The sequence below is a fragment of the Danio aesculapii genome, chromosome 11 (assembly GCF_903798145.1).
Source record: "Danio aesculapii chromosome 11, fDanAes4.1, whole genome shotgun sequence".
Lineage (NCBI taxonomy): Eukaryota > Metazoa > Chordata > Actinopteri > Cypriniformes > Danionidae > Danio > Danio aesculapii.
In genome coordinates this window covers 30,928,754-30,954,072 of record NC_079445.1, presented here as the reverse complement: position 1 = coordinate 30,954,072, position 25,319 = coordinate 30,928,754, and the positions used below count along the sequence as shown (strand labels likewise).

The 25,319-nt window shown below is 33.2% G+C and overlaps 1 protein-coding gene across 7 annotated transcripts in view; it reads left to right on the top strand.

The window, feature by feature from the left end:
- The window catches only part of map4k3a (mitogen-activated protein kinase kinase kinase kinase 3a), a 145,410-nt gene that overhangs the window by 67,013 nt on the left and 53,078 nt on the right, over positions 1-25,319 (top strand). For 4 of the 7 annotated variants that reach the window (XM_056467833.1, XM_056467835.1, XM_056467836.1 and 1 more), the window contains exons 5-15: positions 571-626; positions 818-865; positions 3,057-3,099; positions 3,843-3,915; positions 5,953-6,084; positions 8,691-8,753; positions 9,146-9,227; positions 10,416-10,532; positions 11,014-11,088; positions 21,319-21,397; positions 22,933-22,991. In XM_056467833.1, the coding sequence (XP_056323808.1) occupies positions 571-626; positions 818-865; positions 3,057-3,099; positions 3,843-3,915; positions 5,953-6,084; positions 8,691-8,753; positions 9,146-9,227; positions 10,416-10,532; positions 11,014-11,088; positions 21,319-21,397; positions 22,933-22,991 (827 nt within the window). The remainder of the gene's footprint in view (positions 1-570; positions 627-817; positions 866-3,056; positions 3,100-3,842; positions 3,916-5,952; positions 6,085-8,690; positions 8,754-9,145; positions 9,228-10,415; positions 10,533-11,013; positions 11,089-21,318; positions 21,398-22,932; positions 22,992-25,319) is intronic. The other 3 variants (XM_056467838.1, XM_056467837.1, XM_056467834.1) reach the window with 1 other exon arrangement.

The window sequence follows — 25,319 nt, the reverse complement described above, 5'->3', positions numbered from 1 at the left end:
AATAATTTGCACTGAAGCAACCTTTCAACCAATCCTCCTCAATCGACCTTCATATCATATTATATTACATCATGTTATGTTATTATCACATCGTATTGCATTATATTACAGATATAAAATGTGTTTCAGAGACATTTTATGAATGTAACGGCCTTTCTCCTTTCCTTTTATTTCTCTTCCTTCAGCCCATCTATTATTCACTCCTTCCCATTAGCACACTTCCTGTTTTGTGACATTTTAATCAGCAATAAAAGTCTCTGTTGACTTAAAGAAGATTAACTGCTCTGCTGAAGTGTCAAAGGTTTCGACCGTCAAACATCCTACATTTTTGTTTCTTTTTTAGCAGACAGATGAGATTTTTAGACCCACAGATGCCTCTGGAATTTTCTGTGCTGAAATATCAAGCTGTCCTAGCTACAGTTTTATAATAAATGGGATGTTGTGAAATTATATTAGTGCTAATTACGAGAATTTCTATGTTAAGCTGCTTGACACAATCTACATTGCTTAAGCACTATAGAAATAAACATGAATTGAGTTGAATAATTTCTACTGTATATGTCTCCACAGTGACCGGGCCACTAACAGAATCACAGATAGCATATGTAACAAGAGAAACCCTTCAGGTAAGCCATTTTCCTGGACTTTGTTTTGACAGCCAAAGCAATCCGCTGTGACCATGAAAGCTGCTTTTGAATTTTTAATGGTTGACATGTTGACAGATATTTCATAGACCTTTGTTTTCTTAAAGGCATGCATTTTCAAGATTACTGTGGGTTTAAATGACTTTTTACTGTGTCTTTCTTGTGTCTTTTAGGGTTTATATTACCTGCACAACAAAGGAAAGATGCACAGAGACATAAAGGTACTTTCATTTGTGATTGATTGATTCTTTATTTTGTGTGTTGGATTGATTTCATTATTTTCAAGTTGATTGACAGTGCATAAACCCATATTCTGGTACGTTTATGAGCCAATAAAAACACTAACTTTAATCAGGTGGAGAGATATTATGGTTTTACCTTGCAAAAAAAGCAGTGTTTTGTGTTGCTTTTACTTTCTCGCTCATTGCACGGATATTACATGAGCTTTAAGGATGAGAAGGATGTATTTATGTATTCAAAAAATATAAAATTCTTTAATAATTCTGTCATTATTTTGCCATTATCTAAAGTGCTGCAAGTAGTGCAGAAATGACACAATTTGCCATTAGCTAGTCGCTTTAAAAAGCCCCTATTATGCATTATAAAAGGTAATATTTTGGTTTTGGGGGTCTCCAACAACATGCTGATATGCATGCAAGGTCAAAAAACACTTTTATTGTCTTATAATATGCATTTATTTTTACCCAATTATCCCAACGACTCCCATATGATTCATTCAGCGATTCATTTGTTCCCAAACCCCTCCTTTGCGTGTGACTATTTTGTGCTGATTGGTCATATGACTCAGTCTGTTGTGGTTGACAGAGAAAAACACCCAAGAAGCAGTCAGAGTACAGAGTGTATGTGTGAGCCCAATGCAGTTAAACACCAGCATATTCTTCTATTCTTAACCCTAACCCCAAGTAATAACAACGACAGTGACAAAAGTTGAACTATTTTGAAAATTGACCGCGCTATGCGTGTGAGGAACAGCTGATGGTGGTCATAGTAATAGACAGCAGGAAATCACGAGTTCAAAAACACATTTAAATTGGTAAAGGAAGAAGCACGTGTCACATTTTTAACATGGTTTTGGACGCAATATGTGAATATCCATGAGAGATGCATTACAAGCACTGATCCAAAACATACGTCATTACAAGCCGCGCAGAGTGATTACAAGTTACAGCACAATCTAAAACCTATTTTGCTAACTACAGAAATTGAGGCAACAGTTTTAAAAACACTTCACGATGTGTAGGAAGGAGAAGCACTTACAGGATCTGGAGGAAGAAACTGGTCCATATAAACTGTGTAACAGTTACGGACAAAGTCCCATACATTAGTAGTCTTTGCTGATTCTTCCTTTAATAGCAAACGGCTGGCGAATCCCGCGTTGCAGCGTAGGTTATTGTATCAATAATCAGAAAAATGACAGGAACAAACACAGCACATGGTTGGCTATACTGTGGTGTTGTTGTGAAAATTCCCCACAGCTGCATGTCTGGCCATCGCTCGGTGATGGTAATCTTCACGTCATGATCAATCCCATGATCCCTCGCACCTCACTACTGTCTAAAGGGAAAGGCGCGTTCGCGTTTTACTGGATCCATGTAGTTCATATTTGGTATTGTTTCGTGTCGACATCGATAAGAACAAGCAAAAGATTCGGACGAATGACGAAACAATTAAAATGACTCTGAGTCAAATGTTTTATTAAAAAAATTATATTTTTAAACACGCTGCACTTTCAGATTTAACCCTCAGCTGGATGTTTCCATTCACTTAGAGCTGTGTTGCACACTGCATGGAAGGTCATTCTCAAAAACCCTAGTAGGGGCTCTTTAAACATTATAATTTAATTTGAGTTTTTTTTTCCATAAATAAGCATAACATTTTGTTTAATGTGTTTAAAGTAGATTTTTTTTGTCAATAAGATTTAAACGTAAAAAAGTTTTAATCACATTTGCAGTAAAAACAGTAATATCACTTTAAAGTTTTATCTGTGAAATAAACAAAACGTGGATGCTCATCACATCTAACATTTGCATATTTCAACCGTGTGCCGCTGTTTATGAAAATACCCTTAGAAGAAAGCCCTCTGTACATTTTAATGACGATTTGGTGAAGCCAAATGTGCAATCGCTAGTAAAGCCAGAGAAAATGTGTTACCTGGCCAGAGGGAGCTGTAATTAGTATGACTCAGATGGTGCTTTCACATCTCTGATCATAGATGAAAGCTTGTGTTGAAAGGGCGATTTCATATTAAAAAAAGATGGGATGCTGAAGTCTGTCAGCTTCATTTTCACTTTTCATCTCACAGTAATGCCTTCAATAATGTCTTGTAATAGTTGTTTTGGTCTCATATTACAGTGTCTTGTAATTAACGTTTTTTTTCCCCGTTTGCATCAGGGTGCCAATATTTTATTGACGGACAATGGTTATGTCAAGCTAGGTAAGAAATCCTTTTTTCAAAATGTATTTAGATAAATGTATAAACTTGTTACTTGAATTGTCCAGAATTTGCATTTTTATTGTTGGAAACTTGCTGCGTTATATTACAGTCCTGCTGAAAAAAAAACGGCCTATGATGGTTGGCTGGTCTTAACTGGTCGACCAACCTGGTTTTAGAGGGGTTTTGGCCATACCAGGCTGGTTTCCAGCCATTTTCAGCCTAGTCTTAGCTGGTCAGGCCGGTAGATGACCAGCTAAAACTAGCTTGACCAGCCTATCCAGACTGGGAGCCCAGCCAAAACCAGCCTGGTCAAGCTAGTTTAAGCTGGTCATTTTCCAGTCTGAACACAGCATGTTTGGATGTTCAGTAAGTTCCACAAGAGGTCTGCAAAAAATGCAGTTTTTTTTTATCTTTAGGTTTGGTCCTAAAAATGACATTTATGAAAATTTTGTATTCATTTCTTTTTTTAGTCCGCAATAAACAAAGAAAACCAAACTACAAGTGTGCATTTACTCTTCTAGCCAGATGCCAGTGTGTTTTTCTGAGAGATGTGGTTAATGGTGTTGTGTTGTGACTGAGAGCAGCACCTCATGTTGTCACATTTGATCTGCTGTGGCATTACGCAGCTCTCGGGTTTCATAATTCATAAGACAGAATTAGACACAGTGGTGTGAGCTGTACACATACAGGAGGTGTTTGTTGGATTGTAGTAAAGATAACATTTTGTTTCTTTTCCTCTGCAGCTGACTTTGGTGTATCTGCACAGATCACAGCAACACTAGCTAAACGAAAATCCTTTATTGGGACGCCATACTGGTAAGCGGAAGTTTATTGCACTCAAGTTTGTTACATTGCACAGACTACACAATTACACATTACAACTTTAGGGGTTGAACAACTTTAGATTTTTTGAAGTAAAATTTTATGTTATCAAAGTCTACTAGTCGCTGGTGACGTCATCAATAAAACACAAGATACAAATGATTTGCAACATGCCACAATTGGTTATTTATTTGCAGGAAAAATATAAATACATGCTGTTTGACAGCTCATAACACATTGCAAAAACAATGCAACGTTACCAGTGACTGATTTTAGTGCCAAACAAATGCATTGTCAACACTTATAATAATTACACATAATTCAACATTAACACAGGCTAATTTTACTGCTAATTAAATACAATTCAACACATTGATCACAACACGTACTACTAAGAATGTAACAAAAACAGATTTTTCTTTTTGCAGAAGTAATGCATAAGTGAACCATTTTATGTCTTAAGCTGTAATATAGTTCAGGTCAAACCACATGATCTGTGCAACACGACTAGTCGACGTCAATCAAAAAGCGCCATGGCAGAGCATTAAAGTCGACAAGTCGACAACCCCTATTACACATGTATGCAATCCAATTATTATAATAAAATCTTCAGTTTATTATTATTATTATTATTATTAAAATTAATATTATTATAAAGCATTTAATAATATTAGACTTTTATCATGCTATAATTGATATGCCAGTGTTTAATGGAACAAAAATGAAAAAAGCATTATAATGTTTAGGCATAACATTATATTTATAATTAACAACATTATGATTAATAATAATAATGACCATTTTATAGTATCCTAAAGAGCATCCTAAATGCATATATTGTTGAACTTTTTTACATTTTACATTTTTGTTCATTAAAAAAAACACTAGCATATCAGTTATAGCATGATAAAAGTCCAATATCATTAAATCTTTGCCAAAACAACAATAATAATTATAATCATCATTATTATTAATATTATTATTTTTATTATTGTTGTTGATATTATTGTTGACATTATTATTATTGTTGTTGTTGTTGATATTGTTATTATTGTTGTTGTTGTTGTTGTTGTCGTTGTTGTTGATGTTATTGTTGATCTTGTTATTATTATTATCATTGTTAATTATTATTATTAGTTTATTAATTATTTTGTTCCCGGCAACAATTCAATTGTATCAGTACTTCTCATTATATATCTTGGATGCTGATAGTTTTACATGTTCATTTGAATTAAAAACTAAACAAAAAAAATCTAATAAATATTGAGAAACTAGGAAAGACTATTTAATCAACCATCAAAAAGTAGTAAACAAAGTGCTAATAAATTCTCAAATTAAGAAAAGTTAGTTATCTTATACACTAAATTTTATGTCAGATCCCCTTTATTAAAGTCCCCAAGAAATCAAAACTAACAATATGACTTTGTTAGCTCACATTGCCAGTTTTGTGGTGAATATTTAATCTGTGCATCTCATTAAGAGAAAAAATCCTGAAAATGCACTTCCTGTTTGTTTTCAGTTAAATTATCAGATTATGTGATTTTGAGGTATTGGATGTGGTTAACATACTTTACCACCCTGGTCCAACTGTCAGTTTTGACAACAAACAGAAATAGTGAGCAGGAGGTGTCTGTTAGGTTGTAATAACTCTTCTAAAACCCCTTTCCCAATCTTTCCCAATGAAATGCCTACTTTACTACATCCAATCAGCTCACAGTAGTAAAAACAAGCCACGCCCACAGTTTTTTTATTTAAATTTCCGTTTCTCTGGAACTGCATCACAATACAAAAAAAAAAAAAACGATCTCAGCTTCCAGTTCATGCAGACTTTAATAATAATAATAATAAATGTAATTTATCCTCTTCCCCAGAATGATTTTGCTCTGTGGTGTTTTAACAAACCTCATAAATAATCTGTCGCAGTTCATTAGTTTTCTCTTTTCGGCTCACATGTCCATCAGTATAGTGTACATACAGTATGCTGATAAATGTACACTGAGAAATGATTTTTGCTGTAATCTGTGTGATCAGGATGGCTCCAGAAGTGGCTGCTGTGGAGAGGAAAGGAGGCTACAATCATCTGTGTGATATCTGGGCTGTCGGCATCACTGCCATTGAACTAGCTGAACTGCAGCCGCCAATGTTTGACCTGCACCCAATGAGGTGAGGCTTATCAATAGTGTCCCAGTTTAACAAGCTGAAGTACATTTGAAGTAAAAATTATTCGCCCTCCTGTGATTTTATTTATTTGTTTTTTTTTTCTTTTTCAAATTTTTCCTATATGATGTTTAACAGATCAAAGAATTTTTCACAGTATGTCCTATGATATTTTTTCTTCTGGAGAAAATCTTATTTGTTTTATTTTGGCTAGAATAAAAGCTTTTTATTTTTTTAAAACCATTTTAAGGTCAATATTATTAGCCATCGTTATACAATATTATTAAACCATCGTTATACAATAACTTGCTTAATTACCCTAACCTGCCTAGTTAACCTAATCAATCTACTGTAGTTATGCTTTAAATGTCACTTTAAACTAAATACTAGTGTCTTGAAAAATATCTAGTCAAATATTATGTACTGTCATTATGGCAAAGTGAACTAAATCAGTTATTAGAAATGAGTTATTAAAACTGTTATGTTTAGAAATGTGTTGAAAAAAATCTTCTTTCCGTTAAACAGAAATTAGGGGACAAATATACAGGTGGGCTAATAATTTAGTAGGGCTAATAATTCCGACTGTAAATGTAAAAAAAGTACAAAAGAAAAACTGTAAAGAAAAAGCAAGTTTGCTATATATATATATTATTAATATTATTTTTTTTTTTTGTTTATTTATAAATGAACCTACTTCATAATAAGAATTTGGTATTTTTTAATTTAATTTGTTGGTTTTGGTTAGATTTGAAACTATTTTATAATTGATCATATATCTGTAATATTTTTGTATTTATTATGCGAGCCAAATGCGTAATAAATTTGTATTTTGTTAAACAATTTGACATTTTACATATATTTTTATTTATTTTGATTAAATTTGTATAGAAGTCGTTTAGAAGTATGTTTTTATTACAAAATATGTAATATAATACAAATTGAATGTTATTAATTGTTTTTGTTGTTAATTCTAATTTATATCAAATCCTTAATACATATTTTGTGTGTCTTTTTATTTTTTTATTATGTCATTTTATTTTTTTTATATATATTTTGTTCTGAATGTAACATATTATTTTTTTAATTTGATATTATATTTTATGAAATGGACCACATTTATGATGACTTTATGATGCCATGTTCTGTTTTAATTTTCAAAATTTAAATTTTCACAATGCAGTGAAAAAGAGATGTAGAGATGTAACAAATAGGTAATAGTGAGAATTGGTCCTTAAAGGTTCAAGACACCCTGGAGTACTTTTTTTATTATTATTTTAGCAGATTTGTTCGTGTTGAGCATCAGTTAAGACAACAGTAGCAGCTGTCAGCTTTAATTGTGGGGAAAACTGGATAATTTTGAGCTTTTGTCAGCTAATTTCTATCTTCCGGGTTTAAAAATTTTTTTTGGGCGGGATCAAAATCGTTGACGTAGCACGAATCTGCTAGTGGAGTGATGACACGTCGATTTCTCATTATTATTCATAACAGAGTTTTCTTATCCTATGAGAAGACCCTGCTTCTACTTATTCATGAGAGAGTGTGCTTTTCGAAAGCAAGGCAGACCTGCCAAGCTGTGAGACCCAATGACTGGGTGAGACCGTGTCCGCAGACAGCACGGGTCGTATGTGTTTGTTTTCATGATCCACTGGGTTTTGCTTTTCCCTGCAATGCTGTCAAGGCCGATGCAGCAAAACTGTTGGTTTGCAGCAAACATTTTTGTCGGGAAAGCTGTACAAGAATTAGAGAATGGCGGACTTTGCCTTTATCAGTTGAGTTTGTTACCATTCAGACACATCGCCTATATCCGTGCTGCTGTGTTTGTTTATATTTAAAATCCTCCGAATTACCGGTAGGGCTAATGCTTGGAATAGATAGGGAAAGAGACCTGCTGCACTGCTATCCACTGTGTCTGCATTCAGACCTAGGGATTGTGGAGGAGAGAAGTCCTTTTCATTTATAGTGTTTATTTAAACATGATTATCTTTATGAAATTGTGGTTGTGTATATGAAATTTCAAACTAATGTAGCAGGTCATTAAATTACTTACTGTTTATTTCTTTGCATTTAACTTAAACTATGAATCTATAAACTATAACTGTAAACTATAAAATCATGGGTCTCATTTTGTGAGCCAACTGACAACCTGTTCTGCTGGCTACGTCCACTTCTCACTCAGATCGCAGCGCTCCACACCCATCTCTGAGCATTTTTGAAAAAAAAATCTGAGATAGACTTGAACCGAAAGAGGAGAGTTTCATGGCCCTTTAAATGTTACCAAATGTATTAATTTTGATTGATTGGGATGATTCTGTCGGGCAGTGAATCATACGTAAAATGTAATAAACAAAGCATAGATAAATGCAATAATGCAAAGACATAAGTGAAATAAACAGTGCATGCTTTATTGTTTTGTATATGTAAATATAAAAAAAAAAACTGCACTGTCAACTCAGTATTGCAGATGCACACATTGTGATATCGATGCTAAAGGATATATTGTGCAGCTCTACACAGTGAAACTATATTACTGTTAAAGTGCTTTAAATTACCACATTTCTTAACCAAATTAAACATTTATAGCTTGACAACCCAATCTATTCCTGTCTCTCCAGGGCTCTGTTTTTGATGACGAAAAGCAACTTTCAACCCCCCAAATTAAAAGACAAAGTTAAATGGTAAGTGATAATTACGTTTTCAGGCAGTTCTTATGTTACCTGACTGTGTAAAATCCTTGATACCAAGAGGGGTTTGAGTGAGTTTGAGTCTGTACTTTATGCTCTCTGTTCTTTAATTTCATTAATCAGCTATGAAATTTGGGCCAAGCACTCTCATTTGCCCTAAACACTGGCTTTTATGAATTTTGATAAGGTTGGACTTGACATTCTCTTATCTTGGCTGATTATGAGTCTGGTCAGGTTTTCTGCCGAATGGTTTCTTCTCCATTACCTTGCAGCTCTGTTAAATCAAATTAGCTTAATTACATTTAGAGCTAACAAACTGCACGCTCTCGCAGTCCAAATGCTCGTTCCATGAGAGATTTATGGAGACTCTTCTCTGTCTTCTGAAGGACCAATAATTTCCACAACTTTGTGAAGCTGGCGTTGACAAAAAGTCCAAAGAAACGGCCGCCAGCGGATAAGTTACTGCAGGTAGGACAAGTTTGTTTGTTTGGTGTTGTTTATTTTTATGTTTCCATTTGTAATCTTCTTTAATATTTTAGATTTTTTTGATTCTTTACCCTTGTTACATTTGTTTTAGTAGTATTTGTATATATTAGATTTCTTTTTATTTAAATTTATGTATTATATATAAAAGATTTGTTGTATGTATACTAATTATTTTGGATATTATAAAAAAGATTTTCAAAAATTTGTATTTAATATTTCTGTTTCAGATGCATTACATATATATATATATATATATATATATATATATATATATATATACATATATATATATATATATATATACATATATATATATATATATATATATATATATACATATACATACATACATACATGCATACATACATACATACAGTTGAAGTCAGAATTATTAGCCCTCCTGTTTATTTTTTTCCCCTTATTTCAGCTTTTACCGGAGAGAAGATTTTATCGACATATTTCTAAATATAATAGTTTTAATAACCCATTTCTAATAACTGATTTATTTTATCTTTGCCATGATGACAGTAAATAATATTTTACTAGATATTTTTCAAGACACTTCTATATAGCTTAAAGTCACATTAAATTAACGCTTAACTAAGTTATTTAGGTTAACTAGGCAGGTTAGGGTAATTAAGCAAGTTATTGTATAACGATGGTTTGTTCTGTAGACAGTCGAAAAAATATATAAATTAAAGGGGCTAATAATTTTGACCTTAAAATGTTTTTAAAAAAATTAAAAATTGCTTTTTTTTGCCGAAAAAAAACAAATAAGACTTTCTCCAGAAGAAAAAATATTAGACATACTGTGAAAATTTCCTTGCACTGTTAAACATTATTTGGGAAATATTTCCTAATAATTCTTCAACTGTATGTATGTGTGTGTATATATATATATATATATATATATATATATATATATATATATATATATATATATATATATATATATGTATGTATGTATATATGTATGTATACATGTATATTATAGAATATTCTTTTTTATAAATATTTTGTAAATCCATTTTTTGAAATAAGTCATCACCAAATCTAATTTTACTTAAAATATACTTTTTTATATTATTTAAATGACTCTTAACTTACAAAAGTCAAACGACAAGTCTTTTATAGTATATTTACATTGGCGTTTCAACCATCTCTACCCAGCATCCTTTAGTCTCCCAACCACTGAGTCGTATTTTGGCGATTGAGCTGCTGGACAAAGCGAACAACCCAGACCACTCGTCCTACACAGACCTGGACGATGACGACCCAGAGCCGGAGGTACAGTAAATCTCTTTGTGTGATTCTCAACGTTATCACCGCTATCACTTCACAAATGACGACTCCTTCGGGACCATCATTCACCATCAGAGCCCAGAAAACGCCAGCCCTTATCCTTTCGATCCTCCCCAAAAAATTGACGAGCCCCCTGAGCTCATATATCCAATATGTCAACACTTTTATTGAGGTGATATTTTTTCGATGGCGTACTTTCTACATTATTAGCCTGTAAAGGTTGTTTTAATGGCAGCTGTTTGTTTTGATTGTCTCTAAAGCTACTCTTCCGGTGGCGCAACAGGGCTGATAAAGATTTGTGAAATCATTTGGCCTCTTTCAAAAGTCCCAAAGTGAGAATGAAGACTTTTTTTTTAAGGCCATAGTTTTTCTTTCATTTCATCTCTCCATTTTAGTCAATTTCCCCAAGCAGACATTCGTTCTCACTTCTTCTTTTGTTGCTTTTTTTCCTCACCTGCTGTTGAAGTTTAAATACAGAGGCTTGTTTTTACCAGTCTCTCCTCTCTCAAGACGAGTCCTTCGCTTTGCAGCTCGCAGAAAGGTATCAGGGATGTGCATTTGTGTGTGAACATCAGGAAATGTTTTGATGGGTGGGATGGTTGAGCTAAAAATAAAAATATGCTAATTTGTTCGCCATTAGGCCATCCAAGATGCACTATTTTATTTTTTATAAAACAGTTTTTTAGCTGAAACTGGACTGTGATGATTCATAAATTTAAGTCAAATGTTTGCCAGCACTTTGAGGGTCAATTAAGTCACTCACTATCCTTAGTGGCTTAGTTACTGATTTATCAGTGGTCACCACAGCGGAATGAACGCCAATTACAATTTGCATACAGTTGAAGTGAGAATTATTAGCCCTCCTTAATTATTAGACCCCTGTATATTTTCCCCCCAATTTCTGTTTAGCGAGAGAAGATTTTTTTTAAACACATTTCTAAACATAATAGTTTTAATAACTCATTTCTAATAACTGATTTATTTTATCTTTGCCATGATGACAGTAAATAGTGTTTTACTAGATATTTTTAGGACACTAGTATTCAGCTTAAAGTGCTAATTAAAGGCTTAACAATGTTAATTAGGTTAATAAGGTAAGTTAGAGTTAAATAGGCAAATCGTTGTATAACAGTGGTTTCTTCTGTAGACCTTTGAAAAAAAAAAAAAAGGTCAATCAGAGGTTTTTAAAGGAACACCACCTTTTTTTTGGAAAAAGGCTCATTTTACAAGAATCCTAGAGTTAAATGTTTACTTGAACCATTTTTTAATCCATTTAGCCGATTTCATGTTGTTCTGGGGTCAGTTTAGCTTAGATTAGCAAAATGAATTGAATCAAATTTGACCGTTAGCTTTTCATAAGATTTTTAACTACTTTTTTATTTAAGTCTTAAGTCTTCAGTAGTTACATCATGTAATAAAACAGACGGAAAAAGAAAAAAATACTATTTCCCAGGCCAATATTGTTAGGAACTATACACTCATTCAGGCATAGTAGTCAAGAAACTCTGCTGCTGTACCATGCTTTGCTGAAGATGTGGATTCATGCAAGACGCAGGTGAATAGGATAAAAAATAAAATAAAAAACATTTCTGTATTTCTTATGTTTTAAATTTGTACTAATTTGCTTACATTTCTCACACAGAAATCTGAACATTGAGTGACGTGAGGTTCAAAAATTCTTGTCTTTTTAAGTATTAAAGGGAATTTTTTTCAAAGAGGAGATTTTGCAGATCCTTTTTTTAACTCCATAATTCAGAAAATACTGTAAACGGCTTGAAAAAAAAAGTCAAATCTTTTTTTTTTTTTTTTGCAGCATAAACTGTTAGATATAATCAGAAAATTTGAATGTAGAATCCCTCAGTAAACACCTTCATAAATCTTTCAGAAGAAAAGTGGAGATTAATGGCTCGGTACAGGAGAAAATACTAATTTTGAGAAGCTTTTTAAAATATTTATTGTATTTGAAATCCACACACAAATAGATAAAGTTTATTAAAAGAAACACATAATAGTATAAAATGCTTTATTTACAAATCTCACCTTAAAGTTCACAATAATATTTAAACAATGTTCAGTTTCTTACAAAGAGTGATTTTGCTTCCCAAGACCTCATCATATAAACTGAGTTTTGCTTTTGACATGTTTTTTTTTTACTTCCAAAATCTCAAACCTGTTTTACTATTTTATTGAAGAAAAAATGCCACAAAATTGTGTATGGCCATAAGGGTAAACAAATTGACAGCAATTTTTGAATTTTTGGGTTAACTATCCCTTTAATAAGTTTTGTTGATGACTTGAGTGAATGCCTTACATGACACTAATTTTGATTTATTTTGATCAAAACCTTGACAGATGCATGCTGGGTTTTCTTGTGTGCTGAATTAGTTAGTTTGTTTGTTTGTTTGTGTGTGTGTTTATATGTGTGTGAGTTGCACAGTTGGGCTCAAGGATGTTGTAGGAAGTTTTGTCTGATTATTGATCCAAGTCTCGATCGCTCAAGAGCTCGGTTTCGAGAACAGAAGTTCAGAAGCAGGATTTGGATATGTTGACAAATGATTTTCGACTGGCCTCTCTGAGCTGAGTTTTGCTTCAAAGATTTATCCAAATATCATCAAAGAGCTTTTAGAGTAAACGGTGCTCAGCATATATGAGTACACCCCCACAAATCTCTCATTTAAATACATTTTTATTATTGTTTTACAATGTTATGTTTGTGCATATACATTATTTTAGGCAGTACTGAAGCCAAATCTAGAGGTTATCTTACAAAATAACTTACAATAATGGTTCAAAAATTAGTAGCCCAAATTTGTTAGAGAAAAATATTAAATAAAATTTTCAAAAATAGCAAAAATCAAGAGAAACAAAAATATATACCATTTTGTTGAGATTTTGTAGTTTGTAATTTTTTTTTTGCAATATTTTGCTTGAATTTAATTGTATAACCTTTCCATTTCTAATTATGTTCGGTGACTGAAATATTGTTTGAATAAATATATCTGTTAAATAAATATGTTTTGTTTAAATGCACCAATATATATTACCTATATTCACTAAGAAATGGGTAAAAATATTCATTTTTACAATGGAGTGTACTCATATATGCTGAGCACTGTTTATATTTTTTAAATAATAGAATACAAATGATTACTACTGAAGGAATCTAATGAAATCTGTTGAATTTAGCGATGTTTTTTTTTTGTATGTTATTTTGTCATTTTAAACACTTAACTTCTTTCTTTCAACTTTATCAACTTTTTAACTTTATCAACCGTCTAGAGCAGTGGTTCCCAAAGTGTGTGGTTTGGCATCCTCTAGGGGTCACGGCACAATGAGAGGGTGTCGCTTAGTGATTTTCAAAAATGTAATACATTTTAATAAACTATCGAAATTACCATTGTTCAACCATAACAGAAGATAAAAAAGTTACATTTAAAATACAACATGCAAATAAAAAGCCATTAGTCTGGATTACAACCCCATAGGCTTTTACGTTGTATGACACAGCAATAGTGTCAGTTGCAGCAGATTGATTTTATGGCACCAGCCTAAACTTTCTGACACCTTTATGGTACTCACGTACATTAGAAATAATTACAGGCCAAGACTGAACATGGATGATCTCTGAGTGGCGGTCTCCAAAATGAAACCAAGGAAAAACTTTTGATGTAACCTAAACATTGTGCTCACCAGTCTCATTAGGTGAGAGAAAAAAAAAAAAAAAAAAAAAAAATATATATATATATATATATATATATATATATAACTGCTCAGCATATACTGTATGAGGACACCCCATTTTGAAAATGAATATTTTAAAAATATTTTTATTGTAATATGGGTAATATATATTGGTGCATTTTGAACAAAACAGATTTATTAAACAGATATATTCACAGAACATCTTTAGAAATAGAAATATAATACACTTAAATTCATGCAAAAATTAATTACAAACTACACTACAAAATTTTATTTCAACAATTTTACACATTTTTTTGTTTCTCTTGATTTTTGCTATTTTTTTTTTAAATTTTGTTTAATATTTTTCCCTAACATATAAATTTGGGCTACTAATTATTGAATCATTATTGTAAGTTATTTTGTTAGATAAGCTCCAGATTTGGCTTCAGTACTGACTAAACTAATGTATATGCACAAATACAATATTGTAAAGCTCCTATAGAAAATATAAATTATATATATATATATATATATATATATATATATATATATATATATATATATATATATATATATAGTTGTTAGACTGTTGCACTTTTTTGTGTTATCAATATGCTTGTTTATTTAGGCCAATGGGTGTATGTGTGAGCCATTGCGTGCAACGTTTTTATGACCTCTTCCGAAAAATAGTTAGGGTTGCAAGTCACTGGCATTGTTTTTTTGGGGTTCGTGGGCTAAAAGGTTTGGGAACCCCTGGTTTAAAGCTTGTCAAAGCAATACAGTACTCAACCCTTAAATATTTTCAATTTATTTCTATTCATGTTTATTTCTATAGCGCTTTTACAAAGTAGAGTGTGTCAAAGCAGCTTGACATAGAAGTTCTGTAGTAAATTGAAAATGCGTCAGTCCAGTTTTCAGAGTTGAAGTTGAGTTTAGTTCAGTTTAGTGTGGTTTAATTTTCACTGCTGGAAGTCGAAACATTGAAGAGCAAATCCATCGATGCACAGCTAAACAATTCCCAACCAAGCAAGCCAGTGGCGACAGTGGCGAGGAACAAACTTTACCAATTGACGAAAGTGAAGGAAAAAAAAACCTCAAGAGAACCCAGGCTCTGTTGGGCACGGTCATTTCTCCTCTGGTCAAACTTAATATATATATAAAGTAAAATTACTTTTTGATATTAGTTAATAAATAGGCTTTATTTTGCAGACCATTTTTGGATTTATTTATAATTATTTATGATTTAATTGATTTTGTATTCAGTCTTGTTTATAGGCACAATACAAAAAAAAATACAAATAATGTTTTTTGTGCGTTAAAGTTTTTATTTTTATTTTGCATAGTCGTTTTGAATTCGTAATATTTTAAAATGACATTTTTCTTTTGATTTTGCCATCAAATTTAACTTGTTCGTTCTTCCCCAGCCCTAACACCCCCACCCCCCCCCCCCCCCCCCCCCCACCCCCATTAGTTTAATTTCATCTTTATAATAAACATCATTACAGTCAGATAGTCATGTACTGTACATATATGTTTTGGAAAGCACAGATAGTGTCTTTCCTAGTCACTGTACCATGTGGCCCGAGTGCTAAAAGGAGTGCTAGAATATTCACAGGCGTCCGCTGAGGGAAGGGCGCAGTGTTTGGCATGCTGTCTATTTCTGTTTCAGAGTCCTGCTGCGTCCTTGTTGTCTGAAGGTCGTGCGTCTGTTCCTCTGTCTTATCTCTCCTCATCACATCTCCATCAGCCCTGCTGCTGGAGTGAAACTGGAGTGAAGGATGTCCTTTTAGTTTCCTGGATTCAAATGTCGTCGTGCATTAATGTGCGCTGCGTATGCAGGTGTTTCTGTGTTTACAGTGCCGCCCTCTACTAAAACTGGCGCCATTGATGGATACGGGCAAAAGAAGGAAGTGGAAAAATGTCTTTGTTGTTGACCGTTCATTTTGCTAAAGACTCTTGAGTTTGGATAAAAGTAAAGGCTTTTTTCTTGAAAACCTTTAAGACAGTTGGTCACACTTTACAATAATGTATTTACTAAGATGAACTAAGTATGAACAATACTTGTACAGCATTTATTAACCATAGTTCAACATTTACTAATGCATTATTAAAATCCAAATGAATTCTTCTTAGCATTAGTTAATGCACCATGTGTTAACATGAACTAATGAACAACTGTATTATCATTAACTAACGTGAACAAATTCTGTAATAAATGCATTGTTCATTGTTTGGTCATGTTAGTAAATGCATTAACTAACATGGACTAATACAACCTTATTGTAAAGTGTTACCAGACAATTTGTGGGGATGTTGGTCATTTTAGGTCCACTGAAGCATCGGCTGCTTTGATATAGAGTACCCCTGCTGTACCCTTACAAGTTGAAACTCTTCAGCAGATTATCTTTTGACAGTTACATGGTAGAGATCTGCGCAGGATTAGTTTTTTTAGTCCCGCTCCCTCAAGGTTTTATTCCGCACCCGACCGCTCCCACTGTATATTCAGCCTTTGTTCACTGGCTGCCCGACCCGCTCTGATTTCTGCCCAACCCGATTATTCCCACTAAATTTAGATCTGGTTTCCAAAATCTCACGTTTAATTTGGGTACTACCAAAAGAGAGAGATAACAGATTTATGTTGTGCTAGGATTGTAGGCTAAATGTCAGTTTTGTTCGGCCCTTTTTGATGAGACATGAGTGCCTCCTTAAACCTGAGGTTCCAGTCTTGTGACTGCTAAAGGGTAATACTTTGAGCTATTATCACATCGCGCAACGGGTAATTTTTTCCCATATGCATCCATGACGCAGTAAAAAGACTTCCATACATCAGACTTGCCTGATGTGGGTTTCCTAACAGTAAATGACCGTTTTCTAAAGCAAGCTGAAGGACAGCGCATCTTCACTTTGCTCTTACATCTTGGTAAAGCCCGCTCCACTCTGAGGACCATTATGCAGATGCTGCGCGCACAGACTGTGCGATCTAAAAAGCATGTGCAGAAAGCAGTGATCCATGTGTTCATCATGTAAAACCGTTGTGAGTAGAGTACATTTTTTTGCCATTTCTGCAGAGAATTTTATAAAAAAATCTGCATATTTATGCGGAATAATTTTGGGAGTATCGTAACTAAAAACTTAATATATGAAATAAAAAATAGTATCTTTATAACTTTTATATAATGTTTACAACGCAAATCCATCTAGATCCATTTATTTGGTAAACTAATCAAGTCTATCATATAATATATCTAATAAAAGACAGAAAATATTACTTTACAAACTGTATTGTAAATAAATCAAATGAACACTTTCATATTAGTCAATATTATTATTGAAATTAATTTAAAAACTGAAGAAATAAAAATGTACACATATTTACACGCCTAAATAAATAGACTCAATGATGGGCTAAAAAAATGTGGAAATTTGTGGATTTCTGCACACGCAGATTCTGTGTGGGTCTAGTCATGAGCACTGGCTATACCGGTGCTCAGTAAGAACGAGGAAATCACAGATAAGCTGTTCCAAAATAATGTCAGGACTCGGGAGTGTTATATTGTTAGACCGCCCGCTCCTGTTCAAATTACACCAGAGTTACCGGCCGCTACCGCATTCAATTCGGAAATTTTTTATTGCCGCATCGCAAGAACATCCCGCGGTACATGCAGACCTCTATTACATGTTATATAATCCTGCTAGCTCAAAAGTGCCACCAATGGGTGTTGCGTTTTTCGACTGAAAAAAAAAATGCAGACCACTCAGTACTGACTGTAAAACACCCACTCAGCGCCTTAATACACTCAAGGCACTTAAAAAACGTGGTGCTACCATTGACTACAACAGCAAACAAATTCTCAGCTCACAAAATAAAGACTTCGGTGGACTTCTGTGCATAACTATAAAAATTACGTCAACTTAACCTTTTCAAGTCACAATGGGTGTACATTTTTTTTAAAGTAACTGATTGATTTTTACAGTCTTTGTACATAATACAGTGCAAAGAAGGCAGAATGTGCTGTATACAATTTAGGTAATGAATTAAAATGTTTGAAAATAAGAAAAATCACAGTTCAAATCATCATTCAGTCACGTTTCAAACCACAAACGAGAGATCCATTTTGTATCAAATGGTGCTTTCATGCTGCAATATCATTAATAATTTGTTACTTTCAAAATCACTGTAAATAAAACATATATTTTCATAATTAGAAAACAGTTTTGGTCAATCATTATTTTCATTTCAGTTACACGCTTAGTATTTATTATTTTTTTTATTTAAAAAAAGAAAAATATTAAAATTTGACAGTTTCATGGTTTAATAAATATTTTTTAAATAATTATCAAGTAAAACAATTTCTTGCTTTTAACATATTTTAAGGCAAACAGGAAATCATGTGTCCTCTTTCTAGTCATCCAACAAAATAATAAATTGCTGAAAAAAAATTTGAATTGTTAGAATTCATAGGAGTGCCAATAATTAAAAATAAACCCTTTTTCTTTCTTTCTTTTTTTATTTTATTTTATTTACATATTATTAATATTTTCTGCAAGGTTAAACAATATTTTTTCCTAGCTTTTTTTGCTCATATTAACCAGGCTGCCAATATACATGAAGGGCACTGTATACAGTATGTGTGTGTTGCTGATGGAAGATGTCCTCTGATTCAGGAACGACAGTAAACTTTTGTGAACAGTCATCAGGGACGTCCAGCAGGCTGTAATGATTTTCTCTTGAGCCGCGTCAGACAGATAGGGATTCATAGGGTCAGTGGCGCGACCCGGCCTGATATCAGAGAGTGATGCCTGGCATGTATTTTTAGCTCGTGGCGTCTCTGGTGATGGCACTAAGTGATCTCTGAAGTGTAAGCATTTAAGCCGCTCTTGTCTTGGATGTATTGATGTGATGTGATTCCGCTGACGGGGTGTTTTTAACTGATCTGCTAAGAATGGCGCACTAATATGCAAGCTATTGATTGAGGAGTGTGGCTGCAATCTGGAGACTTTTATTTGGTTTGATGTTGTTTATGTATCAGGCCATTCAACTGGATGGGACTGCTTGATGGAGATCGAGCAATGGATATTTTTAGTCAGTAAATGTACTGTACTGTATATATGCAATGTAATGCAATAAATGCAAATCAGGCCTAAACTTGAGTTCTATTATATATATTATAGATTATATTATACACTCACCGGCCACTTTATTAGGTACACCTTACTAGTACTGGGTTCGATTCCATTTTGCCTTCAGAACTGCCTTAATCCTTTGTGGCTTAGATTCAACAAGGTACTGGGAATATTCCTCAGAGATTTGGGTCCATATTGGCATAATAGCATCACGTAGTTGCTGCAGATTTGTCAGCTGCACATCCATGATGCGAATCTCCCGTTTTACCACATCCCAAAGGTGCTCTATTGGATTGAGTCTGGTGACTGTGGAGGCCATTTGAGTACAGTGAACTCATTGTCTTGTTCAAGAAACCAGTCTGAGATGATTCGTGCTTTATGACATGGTGTGTTATCCTGCTGGAAGTAGCCATCAGAAGATGGGTACACTGTGGTCATAAAGGGATGGACATGGTCAGCAACAATATGCTTGGTCAGATACAATGCTCAATTGGTACTAATGGGACCAAAGTGTACCAAGAAAATATCCCCCACAGCATTACACAACCACCACCAGCCTGAACTGTTGATACAAGGCAGGATGGATCTATGCTTTCATGTTGTTGACACCAAATTCTGACCCTACCAAATAAATATCGCAGCAGAAACTGAGACTCATCACTCCAGGCATTGTTTTTCCAATCTTCTATTGTCCAATTTTGGTGAGCCTGTGCAATTTGTAGCCTCAGTTTCCTGTTCTTAGCTGACAGGAGTGGTTTCCTGGTGTGGTCTTCTGCTGCTGTAGCCCATCTGCCTCAAGGTTTGACGTGTTGTGTTCAGAAATGCTCTTCTGCATACCTTGGTTGTAACGACTAGTTATTTGACTTACTGTGCATTTCTTTATGCTGCCATGTAATTGGCTGATTAGAAATTTACATTAACAAGCAATTAGACAGGTGTACCTAATAAAGTGGCCGGTGAGTGGTTATGGAAAATTATTGTTATATGTTTCTTATATTTTAGGGATTATTTATTATTTTAGGGATTAACTGTATTTGAACACAAAATCAAACAAAAGGTGCTCAGGGGTAGCTTAAATAATGTGTTGGTGCTCTTTGGGAAAGGGATTCATTATAATCCAACAAAAGTCACACAGCAAAAGTCAGGCCAAGGCACTCGAAAAATGACTTTTGCTGTGTATTTGAAAATATTTTGGTATTTTCAAATCAAATGCTTTATAATAATTTAATTTTTAAAAATATATGTAGTAATATAGTAAATTGTAAAATGTAGTATATTAATACAGTAAATTAATAAAGCAATATAATTAACAGGTTTTTTTTTGCTTTTGGTGAGTGTCAAAAGATAAATAAAATAATAAAAAATATATACAGAATTATTTACAATATATTATATGTAGATAATCTATAATGTAGGTTATATAAAATATATAATTTTTTTTAATTTGTACAAAATTTACATTTTTATTGCTATATATAACATAACATATTATTAACAAACATAATAAACATAATATATTATTTATTATTTGTGTGTTGCTACATATTACTATATCTTTTACATTAATAGTAATAATAATAATAATAATAATAATATTGGTAATTTATTATATGTATTATTAAATGGTATTGGTGTATTCATTTAATTATTTTTATTATTTTTATTATACAAATGAACAGTTAACAGTTAATAATAATCTTTATACAAATTGCATTCATTACTGTTATAAAAATTTAATGACATTGAGATGGTCATTTTATTAAAACAGGCTTCCTATTATAATAGGAATAATGAAACCGGATAACTTTTCAAGTAAATAACTTTTTATAAAATAAACATAGAACATTTTTGAATTGTTTATATGAAACACACTTACTACAATAACAGTTATTCTTTTATATAAATGTTTTTTGTGCATTTTATCATTCTGTGCATGTGTGTGTGTTTTTCTTCCTCTCTCCAGCCTCCAGTGTCTGTTCCGCACCGGATTCGCTCAACGAGCCGCACGAGTCGGGAAGGGAAAACTCTGTCAGAGATTAACTGTGAGTGTTTGTTGCATTTTTCCCCTGGGCAAACCTGACAGACCTGTGCTGCAATCTCTTCACTGAGTAAATCAGTCTGCCCACATCTCCTTTTGAGGGATTCTCGTGTATAACTACAACACTTAAAAACAGCTAAATTCACTTAAAGAAACCTGTGATTTTGACTGCACATCAACATCATATGTCTAGTTATGTTCAGACTTCAAATATTAGTTATATTTTTGCTTATTCTGTGCCGAATGTTTTTTTAATTTATGGGTTTTCTGTGGACTCATTTTGAGAGTATGAACAAAACACTATCATATGTTTATTTAAGGGTTTAAATGCAAATTGAACCAGTTGTTTGGTTAACAAAGCTACAGCATTTATCTCATATAAACAACCAGAGCATATTACTTTGTACTGTACACAAATTATCTAAAAATTAAAATATGCAAAACAGATAACTACAGTGGATCCGGAAAATATTCATACAGTAGTGCTTCACTTTTTCCGATTTATTTTTATGTTATTATACGTAAGTGGAAGATTTTTGGAACCACCAGGACTCTTCCTAGAGCTGCCCGGCCATCTAAGCTGAGTGATCGGGAGAGAAAGTCAGGGAGGTGATCAATAACCCGATGGTCACTCTGTCTGAGCTCCAGCGTTCTTCTGTGGAGAGAGGAGAACCTTACAGAAGGACAACCATCTGTGCTGCAATCCACCAATCAGGCCTGTATGGTAGAGTGGCCAGACGGAAGCCACTCCCTGCCTGGAATTTGCTAAAAGGCATCAGAAGGGCTCTCAGACCATAAGAAACAAAATTCTCTGGTCTGATGAGGCTAAAATTGAACTCTTTGGAGTAAGTGCCATGTGTTACCTTTGGAGAAAACCAGGCACCGATCATCACCAGGCTAATACATGAAGCGCTATGAATACTTTCTGAATGTACTGTATAATGCAATTGAAATATAACAGAAATTTAGAAAACTTAATATAACATAATATAATATAATATAATATAATATAATATAATATAATATAATATAATATAATATAATATAATATAATATAATATAATATAATATAATATAATATAATATACACAGTCAAGCCTGAAATTATTCATGCTGATTATTCATACCCTGGCAAATTCTGATTTAAAGTTTCTTTTTTTTCAACTAGCAAGTTTTTGTTTCATTAGAAATGACACTGGCTTCTACCAAAAGATAATAAGACAATGTTCAAGAAGCATCATTGTGAAAAAAAATCTCAGCTTTTATGTACTTTTGAACAAAAACTTTAAGTGAGAATTTGTAAGGGTATGAATACTTTCGGGCTCGACTGTATCTATGTATGTACGTTTTTATTGTATGTATATATATGTATGTATGTGTGTATATATATATATATATATATATATATATATATATATATATATATATATATATATATATATATATATATATATATATATATGAATAAATCACCCTCATTTCTAAGCCATATAAAAAAAGGTGTACTGTTTCTTTAATATTGTGGTTGTTTTCTTACAGTCGGTCAGGTGAAGTTTGACCCTCCTTTAACAACAGAGACGAAGCCGCATCATGAACCGGTGAGTCATTCGCTTTGGCCTTTCCTCTGATTGCAAACAACTGTGACAGATTAACCAATCAGATCACACTTCATGATACTTCATGTTACAGCATACTAACTCTGTTCCTAAACCTAGTGAACTGACTATTGCAGTACTATAGGAGAATCTAAGCAATAGACAGTTGTTAATAATAAATTAGAAGTAACTAAGAGGATTTTTACACAATGCTATTTACTAAAAATTATGCTTTATGGCCATTGATTTATAAAGTAATGCTTTTATAAGTGCCTAATAATGACCTTTTTTAAATCTAGTTTCAAAGTGGAAGTTTGACTGTAAAACTGTACCCTTATTGTTTCTGTGAAAACTACAAATATGGCATTTTGTTTAAAAAATAAAAGCAAACAAACAGCAATGTCATGCGGATAGATGGTAAATGTTTTGTCTATACACAAGTCCTGATACTGGATACTGTATTAAAAAAAAAAAGTCACACTTGACTCTAAATTGCACTGGGTAAAAATTATTGACAGTGAAGTCACATTTGATCATGTTATTCAGAAATAATGTAAAATAGGCTACTATGAGCCCTAAAAAAATAAAAATCTTACAACATGATTAACATGTATTTTAGTTCTCCTTGCTCCACAACAAATCCTTAAAATGTCACAGTATTCAGAACAGAAAAGGAATGAAATGTACAAGTAGATAGATAAACAGAAACTGAAGTACCATTTACATAAACTGCTTTTATTATTAGAAACATGTAAACTTTTTTGATTTTGTTAAATGCAATATGCAAATATCTAAGCATCTCTTATTCAGCACCACTTAAATAAACACACACACACACACACACACACACACACACACACACTATATATATATATATATATATATATATATATATATATATTGATGGATACAATATCTATACTAATACTGTATACACTCATCTGCCACTTTATTAGATACACCTTACTAGTGCTGGGTTGAACCCCTTTTGCCTTCAGATCTGCCTTAATCCTTGGTGGCATAGACTCAATAAGGTACTGGGAATATTCCTCAGAGATTTTGGTACATATTGGTCCTCTATTGGATTGAGTCTGGTGACTGTGGAGGCCATTTGAGTACAGTGAACTCTGTCTTGTTCAAGAAACCAGTCTGAGATGATTCATGCTTTATGACATGTTGCGTTATCCTGCTGGAAGTAGCCATCAGATGATGGGTACACTGTGGTCATAAAGGGATGGACATGGTCAGCAAAGATTCTCGGGTAGGCTGTGGCATTGACACGATGCTCAGTTGGTACTAATGGGCCCAAAGTGTGGCAAGAAAATATCCCCACACCATTACACCACCATTACCAGCCTGAACCATCGATACAAGGCAAGTTGGATCTCTTCAGCGTGTATTCAGAGATGCTCTTCTGCATAGCTCGGTTGTAACAAGTGGTTATTTGAGTTACTGTTTTCTATCAGCTCAAATCTGGCCATTCTCCTCTGATCTCTGGCATCAACAAGGCAATTGCGCCCACAGAACTGCCGCTCACTGGATATTTTCTCTCTTTTGGATCATTCTCTGTAAACCTTTGAGATGGTTGAGTGTGAAAATCCCAGTGGATCAGCAGTTTATGAAATACTCAGACCAGCCCGTTTGGCACCAACAACCATGCCATGTTCAAAGTGTCTACATTTCTAAATGCATTGAGTTGCTGCCATGTGATTGGCTGATTAGAAATTTGCGTTGACAGGCAGTTGGACAGGTGTACCTAATAAAGTGACCGGTTAGTGTATATTCTTCAGAATGAACAATTATGGAACTATAACAAATATATGCAAAATGGCAGATCTAAAATAAGATTGTTACCCTTTAATAAGTCATTGGATAACTGCTTTGTTTTGTAGCCAATTTAAAAAAAAATACATATATTTGTCTAGACGGGTAATAATATTGACCTTAATTTTTTTATTGCTTCTATTTTAGCTAAATTAAAACAAATAAGAGCTTTTCCAGAAGAAATGTATAATTGGAAATACTGTGACATCCCTTGGTAAATATTTAAAAAAGAAAACGAAATTCACAGGAGGGTTGTATATTCTTCAGAATAAACAATATATGCAAAAACATGTTAAAATGTTGCACCTTAAATCTAAAATTAAGATTTTTACCTTTCAATAAAACACACGATCCCTCCATAGGGAGCTAACTAGGTTTTGGAACAGAGCATTTGTGAAAGCGGCTAGTCATGTCAAGCTTAATCTGAAATCACACTAGCCATAAGTGTGCAGTGAACACTTCCAAATGATTTCTCCTATAAGCTGACACTTCCTATTATGTAAGATT